The sequence below is a fragment of the Lampris incognitus genome, chromosome 2 (assembly GCF_029633865.1).
Source record: "Lampris incognitus isolate fLamInc1 chromosome 2, fLamInc1.hap2, whole genome shotgun sequence".
In the NCBI taxonomy this organism is placed as follows: Eukaryota; Metazoa; Chordata; class Actinopteri; order Lampriformes; family Lampridae; genus Lampris; species Lampris incognitus.
The window spans coordinates 19419366-19438105 of NC_079212.1; the positions used below are offsets into that span (position 1 = coordinate 19419366).

At 44.5% G+C, this 18740-nt stretch overlaps 1 protein-coding gene across 2 annotated transcripts in view; it reads left to right on the top strand.

The window, feature by feature from the left end:
- Positions 1-18740, top strand: part of grm4 (glutamate receptor, metabotropic 4) — a 254147-nt gene that overhangs the window by 123880 nt on the left and 111527 nt on the right. For both annotated transcript variants that reach the window (XM_056275450.1, XM_056275448.1), the window contains one exon: positions 3288-3504. In XM_056275450.1, the coding sequence (XP_056131425.1) occupies positions 3288-3504 (217 nt within the window). The remainder of the gene's footprint in view (positions 1-3287; positions 3505-18740) is intronic.

An 18740-nucleotide genomic window follows, 5' to 3' on the forward strand; every position in this document is an offset into this window, starting at 1 on the left:
AATGTCTCAGCAAACCTGATGTTTCCCATTTTGTGCCTTCCGCCCTGTCTTGGAAAAAGTGTGGAGTTGTCTTTCTGGTTCTGTGTTTGTGATAGTACAGCGTCCAAGTTTTGGCTCTAACTTTTCTGTTACTGGTTTGCACAATAAGATGAAAATAAGATAAATAAATAAATAAAGATTATAATAACTTCACACTGAATGGCGCCAGTTTGTGTCAGTGTGTAACTGTTCTTCTGTCTCTCAGTGAGTGATAATGGCTTTGTGAACTTAACATGGAAAATGCGAGACAGTGTCATCACAGGTATTGGGACACATCATAGTGTTTTGGTTTTTTGGGGTATTTTTTTTATACCTTTATTAGATAGTGATAGTGGAGGCAGACAGGACATGGGGAGAGAGGGCTAAGACATGCTGCAAATATCACCAGCCGGATTTGAACGGGCAACGGCTGTGGCCAGCTCTCTAACCATTTGGCTATGGAGGGGCCCACATCGTGTTGTTTTTAAATACTTTTTGAGTGCTTAGTAAACCTCATGCTTTCTGTTAAGAGTCACTAATAAAATCTGTGTGTCTCCACTGTGGGGTGATGGGTAATCTGGATTGTTTAAAGAAAAACTGTGCCAATTAGAAGAGGAGACTAAGCTATCATGAGGCAGAAGAACAATGTAAGCAGGTGCCCTATATACGTATCTGTATATACCATGATTCCAGTTTCACAGGTAAATCTTTCATGTACAACTTATTTGCGGGTCCCAAAGAAATCAAGAATGCCAATGATGAATTAGAATGTAATTTATAACATCTGCTCATATCTACAATACTTTTCACCCCAATAAACACTCAACTGCCACCTCCCAGATCTTTACCCTGACCTCAACCACACCAAACCCATACCTAAACCTAACTCGCGTCTAAAACCTTAACGTAACCATTTCTAACCTCATAGCTGAATTTGCTTAACCATTTCTAATCTAATAGAATTAAAACAGATGATCGGGGGAGATTTCTTTAATTACATCCTCATTCATCAGTAAGTTGAGACACATCATATGCACGTGACTGAATGTTATTTAATGCGTTGACATGAAGTCGCGCAAGGCCAGATGTATATACAAGTATATATGTGAATTCATGTCATGACGTGGCCCCCATGATACTAGTTGGCATGCATCATATGCACATGACAGAACATGCATATTTAAACTGTGCATATGTATATATATTAAGTGCATTCACGACTGCTGCATTTTAGTGGTCATCAATTACTCCCAAAAAGTAGTTAAGTCGTCGATTAATTGCTGGAGATATCTTCTTTTTTTCTTTCGCCGAATAACAATGATAAATTCTCACCAAAAAGGTCTCAAATACAACCGGTAAGGGGTTAACTAAATAGGCAGGACCAGCCTTGAGGTAGATGAAATAGCAGAGTCCACGATTGGCTGTGAGAGTCTCATTACAAATGAGCCGCAATCTGACTGGATTCAATTCTCAGCAAGCCCGTCTGAGCTGGAGATTTAACAGCAGTTAACAACACGACTGCTGTATTGCAGGTGTTTCAGTTTATTTAGTGACTGACTTTCAGCTGAGTGTGTCCTTGGATGTTGTGGTGGTGACAACTGTTGAAAAGTGTAAAAGCCTTAAATTATCTTAAATTGAATTTCTAATACAATATATTCATCTGGTCCTTTTTGTCCAATAATATGTAAATTAAACGATGTTGCCAACATGAAGCTTTCACATTTCTTGATGTTACTTTCAATGTGGGGAAAAATATAGATTAGCAGAGCAGCTAGTGTCTAATGAGACATTTGACATTATACACTCACTGGCCACTTTATTAGGTACACCTTGCTAGTACTGGGTTGGACCCCCTTTTTGCCTTCAGAACTGCCTTAATCCTTCGTGACATAGATTCAACAAGGTACTGGAAACAGTCCTCAGAGAGTTTGGTCCATATTGACATGATAGCATCACGCAGTTGCTGCAGATTTGTCGGCTGCACATCCATGATGCGAATCTCCCGGTCCACCACATCCCAAAGGTGCTCTATTGGATTGAGATCTGGTGACTGTGGAGGCCATTTGAGTACAGTGAACTCATTGTCATGTTCAAGAAACCAGTCTGAGATGATTCGAGCTTTATGACATGGCGCGTTATCCTGCTGGAAGTAGCCATCAGAAGATGGGAACACTGTGGTCATAAAGGGATGGACATGGTCAGCAACAATACTCAGGTAGGCTGTGGCGTTGACACGATGCTCAATTGGTACTAAGGGGCACAAAGTGTGCCAAGAAAATATCCCCCACACCATTACACCACCACCACCAGCCTGAACCGTTGATACAAGGCAGGATGGATCCATGCTTTCATGTTGTTGACACCAAATTCTGACCCTACCATCCAAATGTCGCAGCAGAAATCGAAACTCATCAGACCAGGCAACGTTTTTCCAATCTTCTATTGTCCAATTTTGGTGAGCCTGTGCGAATTGTAGCCTCAGTTTCCTGTTCTTAGCTGACAGGAGTGGCACCCGGTGTGCTCTTCTGCTGCTGTAGCCCATCTACCTCAAGGTTCGATGTGTTGTGCGTTCAGAGATGCTCTTCTGCATACCTCAGTTGTAATGAGTGGTTATTTGAGTTACTGTTGCCTTTCTATCAGCTCGAACCAGTCTGGCCATTCTCCTCTGACCTCTGGCATCAACAAGGCATTTTCGCCCACAGAACTGCCACTCACTGGATATTGTCTCTTTTTCGGACCATTCTCTGTAAACCCTAGAGATGGTTGTGCGTGAAAATCCCAGTAGATCAGCAGTTTCTGAAATACTCAGACCAGCCTGTCTGGCACCAACAACCATGCCACGTTCAAAGTCACTTAAATCACCTTTCTTCCCCATTCGGATGCTCGGTTTGAACTCCAGCAGATCGTCTTGACCATGTCTACATGCCTAAATGCATTGAGTTGCTGCCATGTGATTGGCTGATTAGAAATTTGCGTTAACGAGCAGTTGGACAGGTGTGCCTAATAAAGCGGCTGGTGAGTGTATATTACAGGCTAAATAATTGAATATGGGTCACTTTCTGATTGAGGATCACGGTATAAAATACAGCTGTTTAAATAGCTGATGATTGCTTATGGCATGAAACAGGCTTGTACTGTCTCATAAAGAATTTACTTGAATCACTGGATATATGTATATATATATAGTATATATATTTCCATGGTGAATATAATCATATAATCCTGAACTACACATCTAAAGCCTTCTCTTTCCTCTCTTAATCTCACAGATCCCTCAGGTGAGCTACGCCTCCACAGCCCCAGAGCTGAGTGACAACACCCGCTATGACTTTTTCTCCCGAGTGGTGCCTCCAGACACCTACCAGGCCCAGGCCATGGTGGACATTGTCAGAGCCATGCGCTGGAACTACGTCTCCACTGTGGCTTCGGAGGGAAACTATGGAGAGAGTGGTGTGGATGCTTTTATCCAGAAGTCCCGAGAAGACGGTGAGTACTAAAATCTCCAAAACAGTTCCAAATGGGCATCTGAATCTCATTTTAGCAATCAGCAGGGGTGTACTAGATGCTTGAGTCCCAATGCGTTGTTTGGGAAAGCATGGATAATGAATCTGTCATAAATAAACTCTCCTTATTTGAGTTTATTTCAAGTTTCAGTTGTATTCAGCCTTATTTTTCATTTCAGCGGCTATTTTAATGGCATTGCTACCTCTAAGCAAAGCATAATAAAGCTGGTGAAAGTGATGTGGTATTTCTTGCGTGAGCACTCGCTGCAGGGGAACAAATGTGATCTGGGACTGGTTTGGCAAGGAGCAGGACAGCACAGTGGAAGATTTGGATTGGCTCATAAAATAAAATATGCAAGGAATCTCCCAAACCTCAACTGCCACATCATTCCAAAGATGCCTCACTGACATTACATCCCTTGGCCTCTTGCATTGCTCCCACTATGTCCAGGGGGCCTCCTGATATGTTTGTTTACTCTGATCATGCTCTTATCTGTACTTTCTGACAGGCATTCTATTGCTTGTCGACGTCACAACGTCAACATCATCATAACAAACCACACATTCACACTGGCAATCTGAGGCCCCTGGTCTGTGTCGACAGTGTCACTCCTCCCACATCCCCTGCCTCAGCATCTATAAACAACTCTGCAATGTTCATGCTGCTGAACATTGGCTCTCTAAACAATAAAGCAATACTCATCAATGACATTATTGTGGACCGGAAAATTGACTTTCTATGCTTGACTGAGACATGGCAAAATCAGCAGGACTTTGTGACACTCAATCAAGCCACACCCCCAGGCTATGTGTACATACAGAAACCTTGCTCCGTGGGTGTGGGTTGGCTGTTATACATTGAGCTGACACCCTGTTTAAAGAACTTCAAGTACTCAACATCTCCTCATTTGAGTGTGTTGCGTTCACATTGGCTGGGTCTACACAGCTCCAGGTGGTCCTTTTCTACTGCCCCCCTAAAGCCTCCACTACCTTCATGTCTGAGCTATCTGAGCTACTCACATCTGTGTGATCCATGTCTCCATCTACACTCCTGCTAGGTGACTTCAATATCCATGTGGACCCCAGAAGTGGCATATTTGCTGCTGAATTCCTGTCACTGCTGGACTGTTTTAACATCACATAGCATGTTCAAGGTCCCACCCATGCCAAAGGTCACACATTGGATCTGGTGTGCTCTACTGGTACAACTCCCTCCCATCTACAGTGCCTGCACCTAGCTGTATCCGACCAGCATGCCATCCACTTTACTGTTCCTGTCCCCCTGCCCAGGCAGCACACAAAAGGTACCATTACGTTAAGGAACCTTAAGACAGAGAGTGCACCAGCCCTGACTAACATGATAGTGACCCATATGGCCTCAGGTCCCCCCTGATACCATGGTGGATGACCTGGTAGCTCACTATAAAGCAGCCTTATCCCTCAGCCTTTACTCTCTTTCCCCCCTCAAAACCAGGACCGTCTCCTTCTCCTGTCCTGCCCCCTGGTTCACCACCAAACTCCACACCATGAAGGCTACTGGTTGTCAACTAGAAAGGCTCTATAAAAGGTCTAGCCTTATTGTCAACCTCAAGGCTTTTAAAGATCATGTGGATACCTATAAAGACTTCCTCCAGGCCAAAGTGGATTCTATCCACTAGCAGCTTCTGGTGCCTTCTCTCTCCTCTCCACATGCACCTCAGCCACAGGATGCTGCTCCCTCCACTGTGTGCCTGCCTCCTCAGTGCTGCCTCTCCTCCTTCTGCCCTGTAGATGCTCCTCAAGTTGCTTATTTGGTCACCATGGCCAAGGCCTCCACCTTTTCTCTGGACCTCCTGCCCACAGCCCTGGTCAAGGCATGTCTACCTACCCTGTGGCCCATCATAGTGGACATTATCAGCTCTCTGGAATCTGGCACGGTACCTTCCAGCTTCAAATTGGCTGCAGTCACCCCTATCCTCAAAAAGCTAGGTTTGGACCCGAATGACCTTACCAAATTCTGGCTGATCTCCAACCTTCCTTTTCTCAGTAAAATCCTGGAAAGTACAGTGGCTGCCCAACTCAGTCAGCACATGTCCAACCATGAGCTCGATGAATCCCTTCAATCTGGCTTCAGAGCACACCACTGCATGGAGACTGACCTTACTAAAATCACCAATGACCTCCTAATCACTGCTGATAATGGCCACATTAGTATTTTCATCCACCTGGACCTCTCTGCAGCCTTCAACACTGTTTCCCACATCATCCTCCTCAACCACTTATCTGAAAACTTGGGCCTCACCAATGCAGCTCTCTCCTGGTTCCAGTCATATTTTTCCAACAGGCAACAGGTTGTCACCATCAAAAACTCCAGTTCCACCCCAGCCCCAGTCAACCAAGGTGTGCCCCAAGGCTATGTGTTTCGACCCCTCCTCTTTACTACCTACATGCCCCCCTTGGTCTGATCATCTGCCACCACATTTTAATCTTCCATTGCTACACTGATGACACATAACTATATCTCAGCACTAAACCATCCACTCAGCTCCCTCCGCAATCCCTTGTCAACTGCCTGCACCAATTAAAATCTGGATGTCATCAAGTCTACTCTAAATAGCAGTAAGACATAGCTCATGGTTGTGGCTCCCAAGACACTGCTGCGAATGGTTGGAGATCTTCTCCTTGACGTGGACAGCTGCTCCATCTGCCCATCCCCAGAAGTCCGCAATCCAGGTGTCATTTTGGACTCCACCCTCCCATTCCAGTCACATATCAAATCCATCATCAAATCTGCTTTCTTTCATCTGAAAAACATCTCCAGACTCCGTGGCAGATACCATCATCCATGTCTTAATTACCACCCATGTGGATTATTGCAGTGGAGTCCTGTCAAGGGTACCGAGCAAAGCCCTGGTTGTCAACTGGACAAGCTTCAGTATGCACAGAACTCAGCTGCCAGGGTTCTCACCTCCACCAATCCATGGAAACACATCATCCCACCCTCATCCACCTTCACTGGCTCCCAGTCAAATCCCTTATTTCCTACAAAATCCTCCTCCTCACCTACAAATCTCTCCATGCCCTTGACTACCAGTACCAATCAAACCTCTTCCACTCCTATATCCCATCCCAGAATCTGCAGTCCATAGACACGGGCCTGCTTTCTATACCCCACACCAGCCTGCAGACTTCTGGGGACAGTCCCTTCAGTGTGGCAGCCCCCCCCCCTCCCCGAAATGCTCTCCCAGCAGAGATCCACAATGCTGCTTCTTTGGACACTTAAAAAAAACTCCTGAAAACTTGCCTGTTCACCAAGACCTTTGGTCTCTAGTCACTTCTATCATCCTTGACAAGCTTTTCTGTAATTATTTTCTGTTCTTGTAGAATTCGTTTTGTCTGCTCCACTCTGTGTAACACATCCTTGGGTCCCTTGAAAGGCACGATATATATTTAAGTTGTTGTTGACTGTTTATTTTACATGTTACTTCCTTCACCTTTTTGCTTGATTTTATATTTGCACATAAAATTGGCTGTTGGCTTTGGGATTTTTGTGATATGATGATATGAGCATCCAGAAACTTGAGAGCAATTCCATGCAGCCTGCGACCTTCTGATTATGGGGTTGGTTGCTATTTGGCAGTTAGTTAATGTGCTATTCACTTAATTACATTCATGATGTCATTAAACATTCAAGATGTTTTGCTGTTGCTATAATGCAGTTAGAAATAACCATTGAAAAATATAATAATGGTTTGGATGATACCATTGTTTTATTCTTAAAGATAGTCTACAGCTTATCTACCTGAGTAAATAGATACAGATAGTGGCAGCTCTTCTCTCTTATCTTGTCTTTAGATGTATAGCCTTAAATACAGTTTCAGAGAGCTTTATAGTCACACAGTGAGAAGCAGGCAGATACAGTAAATGATAGTGGATGATACCCTCAAACCTAAGATCCTTGACTTAGATGAGGAAAACCTCCACAGCCAGAAACCTTCTCAGGAAAATAAAAGTGGGGAAACCTCAGGGAGAGCATCGGAGGAGGGATCCCTGTTCCAGGATGAATAGGCCTGCATTAGGTGCCAAGCAGATTAGACAAGATGATTTGAAAATAAAACACTTAATGGCTTCACAAAGTGAAAATGAAACAATGCAAAAGAGAAAGGTAGAGGCTTGGATAGTGCTGAATGAAAAAGCACGTGAAATATCTTCCTCCACAGTACAGACCACAAACAATTGCAAACCATCATGAACTACGGAAAGGACCCTTTCAATGTAAACAGACATGTAGTGACTACCACAACAATATGGGTATCAATCACCAAGGAGTTTAATTTATTAAAGATATATCCTCATCAAACCTCCAGTAAAATGGGCGGCATGGTGGCCCAGTGGTTAGCACTCTAGCCTCACAACAAGAAGGTCCTGGGTTCGAACCCCAGGCCATCCCAGGTCCTTTCTGTGTGGAGTTTGCATGTTCTCCCTGTGTCTGCATGGGTTTTCTCTGGGTGCTCTGGTTTCCTCCCACCATCAGAAAGACATGTATGTTAGGGTTAATACTCCTGTCTGTGTCTCTGACCAAGGCAATGGAAAGAAGAATTGGAGTTGGTGCCCGGGCACTGCATAGGATGGGTTAAATGCAGAAAACAAATTTCATTGTAACCAAACAACTGTGCAATGACAAAAATAAAGCGGGTTTCTTCTTTTCCAAACAATCAGGTGAGCATGACCAAAATATTTCTTTTAAATTAGTGTTTCCCTTGCTTCATGTCATATTCTTGTCTAGAAAGCAAAGGTTGATTGTTGGTGAAGGATTCAAGTTCTGATATCTATAAGTAAAAATTCTCGGCTAAAAAACTAAAAAAAAAGAAAAGAAAAAAAAAGCCAGTAACTCTTGAAAGTTGTTTGCCCAGTATTAGCTGACACAGTGATCTGTATTTTCCCAGTGGAACTAGTCAGCTGATGTAATGACTCCCAAATGACCACTGCAGGTTGAGAGAAATTCACGTAACTGTAAGCCTGAGATATTGAAATGAATTAATCCCTAAAATGTTATTCAAAGGTGTTTTTGCTTTAACTGATTGCTCGGTTTGATCTTAACTGGTTACCTACCTACCTTTCCGCTTCCGGTGTTGGAAGGTGGCTGCGTGAATTCGCGTTCGCAGCGGCCTCACCCAGTGCCAGTGTCAGAAGATGGTGGTGTGAATTCACATTTGCTGCGGCCTCACCCAGTACTTTCCATGCAGTGTCTTTGTCCATGTCTGCGTCTAAGTTTTATCTTCATTTGATGGCTGGGAGAGCTGGCACTGGATTGGATGAGAGAGTGGAGCACGCTAACTTAACTGTTAGCCCATGCAGACCGGCAGTTCCGATAACACTGAGGGCGGTCTGGTGGTGGCCTCACCTGGCATTGACTGGTGTTTTTGATGTCGTCGTGAGGAGTGTGTGTCAAGGGTGTCTGGGTGGGGGAACTGGCGCTGGATCAGCTGGGAGAGCTTGGTCTGCCTTGTCTGGTGGGCCCAGGGACCACAGCCTCTGCCTGGAGCTGTACCTGAGGGGGAAATGCTGAGGGCAGTCTGACAGGACACGGAAGCGGGGCGGGTTAAGCTAACTATGCAGACCAGCAGTTCCGACAGTCATCCTGGCTGGCATTCGTTCCCTTGGACAGTGATTTTTTTTGTATGTGTTAGTTTGGGTATGTGTGTTCTTGTAGTTTTTGAATGTGTTTTTGCCTTTCTGTTGTATTGCTGTGAGCTGGGGGGGAAACAACATTTCGTTTCATTTCATGTACACAAGTGCATGAAGTGAAATGACAAAGTGTTCTTGATTCCTAAAGACTGTGCATAGGACTGGTTACCTGTTGGCTATTCATATGACTGAATCAGAGAATACCTATGACTGAAATTATATTATTTTTTTTGAAGATATATAACAGTTCTCTCACTTATCTGAAATGGAGGTTAAAATGTTCTCCCATTACTCTATCCTTTCTCGTGCTTTATGGTCTACAGTTGTTCTTAGGGATATAGAACAAGCAAGAAAATAGTATTTATGCTTGTTTTTACATGTTGGACTAATGGCTGTTTGTCTGTGTTTTACAAAATTAAATCTGTCTTTGACTGATGTATTTTTAGCAGCTTAATCATTAAGAAAATACTGCTATTTTGTTCTACCATAAGGTACATTAATTATAACAATATTAGAAAGTTAGGCAGGTCACTACTAAACAAATCAGTGTTAATGCATGAATAAGTACATGAGAATTTAATTATTTTCGTATTTTCTTCCCCCATATATACAAATTATACGGTGTCCAGATGCTAAAATGTGTGTTCATAAATGACTGCATGTAGGCATGTGTGTGAATGAGAAAAATCCAAACAACAAATGTTGGGGAGTATTCTCATCTCCCCAGCTTCCCTTGAAACATGTGTGAAATGTAAAATTATATGTAAGTCATCGTTAAACATGTAGGTTAGATGTATTAATATTGACAAGATTTAGACTTTTTTTTTTTTAATAGGGACTGCTTGGCCCTGAAATCTGGACCTGAAAGTACTGAAATCTGCATTGCTACTCTGAACCAGCACAGAGCCCTTTGCCCTACCTTCAGGGAGCTAGAGTAGATGCCTCATGTAGTTTTAGCTCTCCCAAATAAATAGGAGGTTAGATGAGGGGATGCGTTTTCCAGTTTCAAAGATTGAAAGGAAGACAGTGTGACTGAGAGGCAGCAGAAATTGCCTGGAGCTGCAGAGGCAGTGGGCATGGTACAATGTTTGGAATAAAGTCAACTCAGCGCTGAGAGTTGCCCACACACACTCATTCTGACCCTTGACTCCTAACCAAGGCAGAATGTAATCACTACTGACATTCCCAGTGCTCTCTGTGCCACTGCATCTCTCTATTTCCTGCAAGCTCGAAGGTGCTGGCCATGATCAGCCATCCCGGAGAGACACCAGAGGCAGATTACCAATTCAGAACCCCCTAGACTCTCGCTGAACAAGAGAAGAGCCTAAATCAGGGGCAAACTCAAATTCAAAGGGACTGGAGAATTCCCAGGTGACACCATGGGATGTGACTGAAATGAATTTCATAATGGATTATTTATGAAATGTTATGGAGCTCATTTCAGAGGTTAAGATCAGTTAACAGTTATAATATGCATGGGCATTTCAGAGCGATATGTCATCTGTAGCACAAAAATATAATAATTTCCATAGAACCTAGATGAGAATATCTCCTCTTATAAATACTAGCTATACTGTAAAGCTACAATCCTGAGGGTTGTCACTTTTGTTGAATTCATTGATAACCTGTGGTAGTTCCAAGGGGTGGTAGCTGCCACCCTCGAAAAAGGCCTTGCCACCCCATTTGTAGGCAATTAATGTAAAAAAAAATGGTGTTAAAAGTTCATAATATTTCTCCATAGCTTATGTAAACCTATTTACTCACCAGTTTAGAATTAGAGAACGATAATTGTGCCTGCCACCCGACCCGAGAAAATCCATCAATCGATGTCACCGCTACACCATCTCATCTCAGTCCTTGTGTGCCTATTGGCTCTCCATAGTCTACTATTGGCTCTCTGGTGCTACGTGACAGGTAAGGTGTTTGCATTCGTTTATGGTTGCTCTGTTTAAATGTTTTTACAAGAATTTGAGGGTATGAAATGTGTGTGATAGTGCACAATTGCATGTGTCTCATGCTCAATGTGTGAGACTTTGCAACCCTATAGAAATCACGAACTCCGCAACAGCAATGGTTGACTGTTCATAGCCAGCTCATGGCCTAGCTACAGCTCATAGCCTGCTAGCTTATCTCATGAATCATGTATCCAATACAATGTATGGCATGGTTTTAACCTACAAATTATTCCCACAGCACACACTCAACTGCCGCCATGGGCTATGCATCGCAAATTGTGGTCACGGACGACCTGAGAGGGATGTTTAGTAGGACCCGCTTGCAACTACTCACACACAGCACAGGTGCATCATGGGTCAGGACAGTTTTTAGCTTATTGTTCATCTTGAATACTGTAGGTCAGAGTAGCAGATATTTGAGGGGAAAAAATGAAAAGGAAGGAGAAAAGTTGAGGCATAGCCAGCTTTTTCCCAACAAAAAAAGCAAAGACAGAAGAGCAATTGATGTTATAAATATATGCCATTCAATACTTTGTGTGTGTGTGTGGGTTGGGGGGGGTGTTACAGGGGGTGAGGGGATGGAAGGGTGGATTATTATTGCTCTGTTATTGTTCTATATAATTGCAGTGCATTTTTTTCTTGTGTATATTTGACTATATATTGAATCTGTATATCTGTGATTTGTATAGTGTATTTTGACTGTGATATATATTTTGTGATGCTGCTGCAGACTGCAGTTTCCCCTAGAGGACAATAAAAAGCTATCTATCAATCTATAAAGAGACTCAATAAAAATGTTTTGGTAAAAAACTGTAATTGTGAGTCTTTATTGCATGTGTGACAAAATATATAAATATTATCTCTCATATTTGCTTAAACTTCTTTTAGATATAAACAGGATTAGGTTAAGTGTTCGACATAAAAGTTGATTTTACGTTGTCTCGTTATGATTCACATGCTTAAAATAAACCACCAGAATGCAGGAAATGAAGTGTCTGAAATTCAAATTTGTCTGGGGGAAGATAACCTCTGCCCCCAGCCGGAACCTCATGCCACCCTGTTGCTACCCCAGGTAAAACTTGCTAAAACCGCTACTGATGATACCAATGGTGATACTAGTAATTGCATTGGTGTTTGAGCAATCTAAATCCCAGAGATCCATTCAAGATGAAAAAGACTCAAAGGACAAAAAAACAAAACATGGTCGAACCTGGGTTTTAGTATTGATATTTGTGTTATCTATTAGTAGAGGTCTTCTACAAGCTTGGTCTGCCCTATTTGCTTGTTAGACATAACAGCTTTCCTCCTTCTTCAACCTTGTTATCTGCCTTATTTTTCTACATCTAGCTGTTATGTTGAAAACATAAAAATACAAGGTACCTTATTACTTCTATTGGTAAAGTCCTAACAGACAGTAACCACTAAAATGAGCAACTGCAAAAGTGTTAAAGATTGGGATATTCATGGATTAGCTTTTAGCTTGAATACACCAGAAATCAAACGTATCAAAAAGCACATTTGTTTGCATGTAAATCCTCAAGATTGGAGCTTTTATTCCCCCCCCCCTTTTTTTCTCCCCAATTGTACCTGGCCAATCACCCCACTCTCTTAGCCATCCTGGTCACTGCTCCATCCCCTCTGCCAATCTGGGGAGGGCTGCAGACTACCACATGCCTCCTCCAATACATGTGGTGTCGCCAGCCGCTTCTTTTCACCTGACAGTGAGGAGTTATTATTAGAGATATAGTTATTAGAGACATAAGTTACTAGAGACAGAAGTTTTTAGAGACATAAGTTACTGCCCCAAACAGGCACCCTGACGGACCAGAAGAGGTGCTAGTGCATCGACCAGGACACATACCCACATCCGGCTTCCTACTCGGAGACACGGCCAATTGTGCCTGTAGGGACACCCAACCAAGCTGGAGGTAACAGGGGGATTCGAACTGGCGAGCCCCATGTTGGTAGGGAACGGAATAGACCACTATGCTACCCGGACACCCCAATTGCTGGAGCTTTTATTTAACATGTGCATTGACTACACGTTAGCCTGTATGAATGAAAACACAGGTAAAATAGACGCGCTAAAATGAATCGGAGACAACCATGCCGATTCATCTAAGAACTGCTTGGGTAATAAGAAAGGCAATCCCAATTTGGGTTTGAAAGAGTCCAGTGGTTAGGAAAGATGAGCTGGTAGTGTTGGGGGTTTAGGGGTTCAGTCTTAGCTCAGGTTGACATGCACTGGCACAGTAATACTAAACACATTTACAACAGATGGCAAGCAGTTTCATTTATTTTTCTTTTATTTTCTTATTTCAGGTTTTATTTTTTTATCCGCACAGAAAGCCAAGTCTGGCTTTCACCCCTCCAGTGTTGTTTTGACTGGTGTCAGGTTGAATTAAATGATTTCGTTTGAAATTATGGTCTTCGTATCAAATTGGATAATCGTTGTTACATCAGGAAATCTGTGACACTTCATTCGAGCTTTTTCAAGGATTGGTCAGGCAAAAACATCCGTGAAGATTTTTCATGATTAATGCAACTTGCTTCCTAAATCAGATAGAGCCAAGTCTTTTGGTGTGTACCAAGCAAATGCCAAAATTAAATATTCTCATGAGACAAGCCACTGGTATAAACATCTGCAAACAGCCACAATATTGACTGTCCCCATATTGTAGATTTCATCCTCTGAGGCATTGATGTCGAAGTCTGCAATGACAATATGGACATTTCATCTTAAACTAATGTGTACTGTCCATATCAATATGACCTTTTTAGTGTGTCTTGGCTCCATTTGTTTCTTGATGTGTTGCAATGCATTAGCATACTGATCAAGCTCATTGACATTTACCTATTTGTATAAAATAATTTCGTCTGAAATTAAACTGACCCACCTTCAGTGGGTCAGCATCAAATTCGTATTTTACACATGATGTAACGGTACCCTTACGCTCTCCTATTTTTCTGTCTCCTGTTGTGTACTAATACTGACCAATGACCTAATATGCAACAATAATTACCTGATTTTGGTTAAATATGGGGATGATTTGGCTCTAGGCCTTAGAGCAGGGGTCTCAAACTCAACTTACCTGGGGGCCGCTGGAGGTAGAGTTTGGGTGAGGCTGGGCCGCAAGTATTCAAAAAAAAAGTACAACCGATCCAATGTTCTCAATCTTTTTTTTTTCAAATTTATATATACAGGTGATCAAAACAAGACAGGTAACAGTACAAGTGCAAGCGGCTTTCCCGACTTAGCAATCATCTCACTCACCACGTGGCTAGCTTCGACTGCTGCATCATCTTTGCTAGCTTTCTTGAAGAAATCTTGTCGCTTCAGTAAACATGTTTTAAGATTGGCGACCCGTTTCTCTCTCTCATCTCCCAGGTATTTTGTATACTCATCATCAGCATGTCTAGTCGAGTAATGACGTCTGCTGTTGTATTCCTTGTGCGCCGTAACTTTCTCGGTGCACATAAGACACGTCGGGCTGCCTCTGTGCTCAACAAAAAAATATGCCGTCTCCCACTTTTCCTGAAATTGTCTGTGCTCGTCACCAACTTTTCTCTTCACGGCAGGTTTTGAGAAAGACATAACTGCGGCGTGCTGACAGGATATATTTTCCTTCCACTTGGTGTTGTAATATTTGCTAGTAATATTTGATTTGCTAATGTCCCTTACGGCTTTCCGTAGCGCCACAACAAAGTCACGTGATGTACGTAACAACGTCAGTCGGAATCCGGTCGATGAATAAACACCCAGCACGAGAGAAGTCGTCCTTGCTTTATTAATGTTATAAGTTAACATAGCCAGAGGGCACAGAACATTACATGGTGTCAGAGTAGCGGAGTTTAAATACCCAATATGGATTCGTACGGCGTTCCAGCTCCACGGATGGACTGGGAATCGGCGAACTTACCTGAAGCATGGAGACGATTTCGACAAACAACGGAGCTAATGTTCACGGGCCCCCTGCGCGGGAAGAACGAAGAGGAGAAATGCAGCTACCTCCTGCTCTGGATAGGGGAAAAAGGGCGCGATGTGCACAACACTTGGACACTCAGCGGAGAACAAGCCAAGAAGCTAGAAACGTACTACGATAAGTACACTGAGTACATCACCCCCAAAGCAAACCCGATTTATGCCAGATATAAATTTCATGAAAAGATGCAGGGAGAGAGTGAATCCTTCGAACGATTTGTAACTGAGCTAAAGCTCCTAGTCAAAGACTGTGGCTACCCAAATGCCGACGAGATGGTCAGGGACCGCATCGTGTTTGCCACCAACTCACCCAGAGTGAGAGAAAAGCTACTTAGCCAGGGAGCTGAGCTAACGCTAGAAAAAGCCATAGATGTAGCCCGCTCACACGAGCTAGCAAAGCAACAGCTAACGTTTATGGGCCAGGGCAGCACACATGAAACGGTGCACGCAATAGGCAGAAAGACTTACAAACCGAACGCACCCAAAGCAGCTAACGCTAACTTCAGACAAAGGGACGTTAGCACCGCCGCCAGGGCGTGTAGCTATTGTGGAGGGCTACACGGCGCTAAAGCCACTTGCCCAGCTAAGGGTAAACAATGCATTAAATGCAAGAAGCTCAATCATTTTGCTAAAGTATGCAAGTCTAGCTCCCAGGGACAGACAAAGTACTACCGCGGCACAGTACATGCCGTCGGAGAGAACCCAGAAGAGTACACCACTGACAGAGAGCAGGAAGAACTGTACTTCGACAACATTACAGTGGAGAGCGACGCTGTGGGAGAACAGACAGAGCTGTACATAGACTGCATCTCAATAGAGAACAACGGAAAAAGCAACGAGCAGGCTTACGTAGAGGTTGGAATTGGCACACCTCCACAGAAGGTAAAGTTTAAACTAGACACTGGGGCACAGGCCAATACTATTCCCACCAACCTGTTCCAGGCGCTGTTCAAAAATGTGACACTGAAACCAGCAATACACAGACTCACTGAATATGGAGGAGGCGCGCTGAGCGTGAAAGGCACATGCAAACTCAAATGTAAGTACAGAGACAATGCAATTATGCTGGACTTTTACGTCATTGACACAAACGCCCCACCAGTCATGGCAATGAAAACATGCCGTGACCTAAACTTGGTAAAAATAGTGATGGCTGTGAGCGAGGAAAACAATGTCACATCACAGAGCATAATGGATGAGTATGCAGATGTTTTCCAGGGAATAGGAGAGTTCCCAGGCGAGTGCACCTTCCGCGTCACACCAGATGCAACGCCGGTCGTCTGCCCGCCACGCAGAATCCCCATCGCCCTACGCAGCAAACTGAGGGACGAGCTTGACAGCATGGAGAAAGGCGGCATAATCTGTAAGGTAACAGAACCCACAGAATGGGTGAACGCACTCGTCATTGTTGAGAAGCCAAAGACAGGCAAACTTAGAGTGTGTTTAGACCCCAGAGCTCTTAACAAAGTGATACAACGACCTCACTACCCCCTCCCCACGCTGGAGGACGCCACCACAAAGCTCGCTGGAGCTGAGTACTTTAGCGTGTTAGACGCGCGGTCAGGCTATTGGGCCATCAAACTGAGCACTGAATCCTCAATGTTGACGACATTTAACACAGTGTTTGGCAGGTATCGTTTCCTCAGACTGCCATTCGGAATCGTGTCCGCTCAAGACGAGTTCCAGAGACGCGTGGATGAAACATATGAAGGATTGGACGGTGTGACGGCCATAGTGGACGACATACTAGTGTTCGGCAAGACTAAAGAGGAACATGACCAGCGTCTCAGAGCGATGCTGAAGCGCACAAGGGAGCGAGGGGTGCGGCTCAACCCCGACAAGTGTCACATATGCGTGTCCGAGGTAAGCTACTTCGGCCACACGCTCTCACACGAAGGCATCAAACCAGACCCACACAAGGTGAAGGCGGTCAAGGACATGCAACCCCCACAGAACAAAGCAGAGCTGGAGACAGTCCTCGGCATGATCAACTATCTCGCCAGATTCGCTCCACACCTCTCACAGATAAACTCACCCCTCAGACAGCTTCTGAAACAGGACAGTGAGTTTGTGTGGGATGCAGTCCACGACAAGGCGTTCCAAGAGATGAAGAATCTCATTACACAGCACCCAGGTCCAGTACTCTCATATTTCGACCCGCAGAAAGAGCTGCGACTCCAAGTGGATGCATCCAAAAGTGGCCTTGGGGCTGTCATGCTCCAAGATGGCAAACCAATTGCCTATGCGTCCAAGTCACTCAACAGCACTGAAGAAAACTACGCACAGATAGAGAAGGAGCTCTACGCTGTGGTCTTCGGCTGCAAGAGGTTCCACGAGTACATGTATGGACGAAAAGTGATTGTGGAGTCAGACCACAAGCCTCTGGAGGCAATACTAAAAAAGCCACTGGCAGCAGCACCACCCCGGCTGCAACGGATGATCCTGGCGCTCCAAAAATACGACATCCAAATCATCCACCGCCCCGGTAAGGACATACCGGTGGCCGACACACTGTCACGCAAGTCAATAGAACACCACGACAGTGACCTACAGGAAGGGATGGAGGCCCAAGTGCACACAGTCCTCAGCAACATCCCTGTGAGCGACACAAGACTCACAGAAATCAAGCAGGAAACAGCGCAAGATCCACAGCTCACCGCACTCAGACGAGCCACACTCACTGGCTGGCCAGACACAAAGAAAAAGTGCCCGCCCAGCATCCAGGAATACTGGAACCACAGAGCAGAAATCTCAGAAATGGACGGTATCCTGTTCAAAGGTGAGAGAATCATTGTCCCCCAAAAGCTTCGCAAGGACATGATACAGCGCATCCATGCCAGCCACCTTGGCGTGGAAAAAAGCAAATGCCGAGCAAGAGACTTACTGTTCTGGCCTGGCATGGGGAAACAGATCGAGGATGCGGTAGCAGACTGCAGCATATGCCAAGAACGGCGCAGCGCAAATGCAAAGGAACCAATGATGTCACACGCCATACCCGAGCGGCCGTGGCAAGTGATAGGCACAGACCTATTCACATGGAACTCACAGGACTTCATAGTCACTGTGGACTACTACTCCAGATTCTTCGAGCTAGAAAGACTTTACAGCTGCACCTCATCTGCCGTCATCATGAAGCTGAAAGCAGCAATGGCTCGACACGGAATCCCCGAGACTATCATCAGCGACAACGGTCCGTGCTACAGCTCTGGTGAGTTCCGCAACTTCTCACAGACATGGGGTTTCTCACACACCACCACAAGCCCCCACTACCCACAGAGCAACGGCCTCTCCGAGAAGACTGTCCAGACGGCCAAACGCATCCTGGACAAAGCCAAAGCTGAGAACAAAGACCCCTACATGAGCTTACTGGAGTATCGCAACACACCGGTGGACAACCTGAAATCACCGGCACAGCTACTGATGAGTCGGAGGCTGCGGTCCATTCTCCCATCAACAGCAAAACACCTGCAGCCACAGATCGCCAGTCAGGAGGATGTTCACAAAAGGAGAGAGGTATGTCAACAGCGCCAGCAGGCATACTACAACCGAACAGCCAAACCTCTGCCCCACCTGCCCGCAGGCACACCAATCCGCTTCCGGCAGGAGGATGGATCC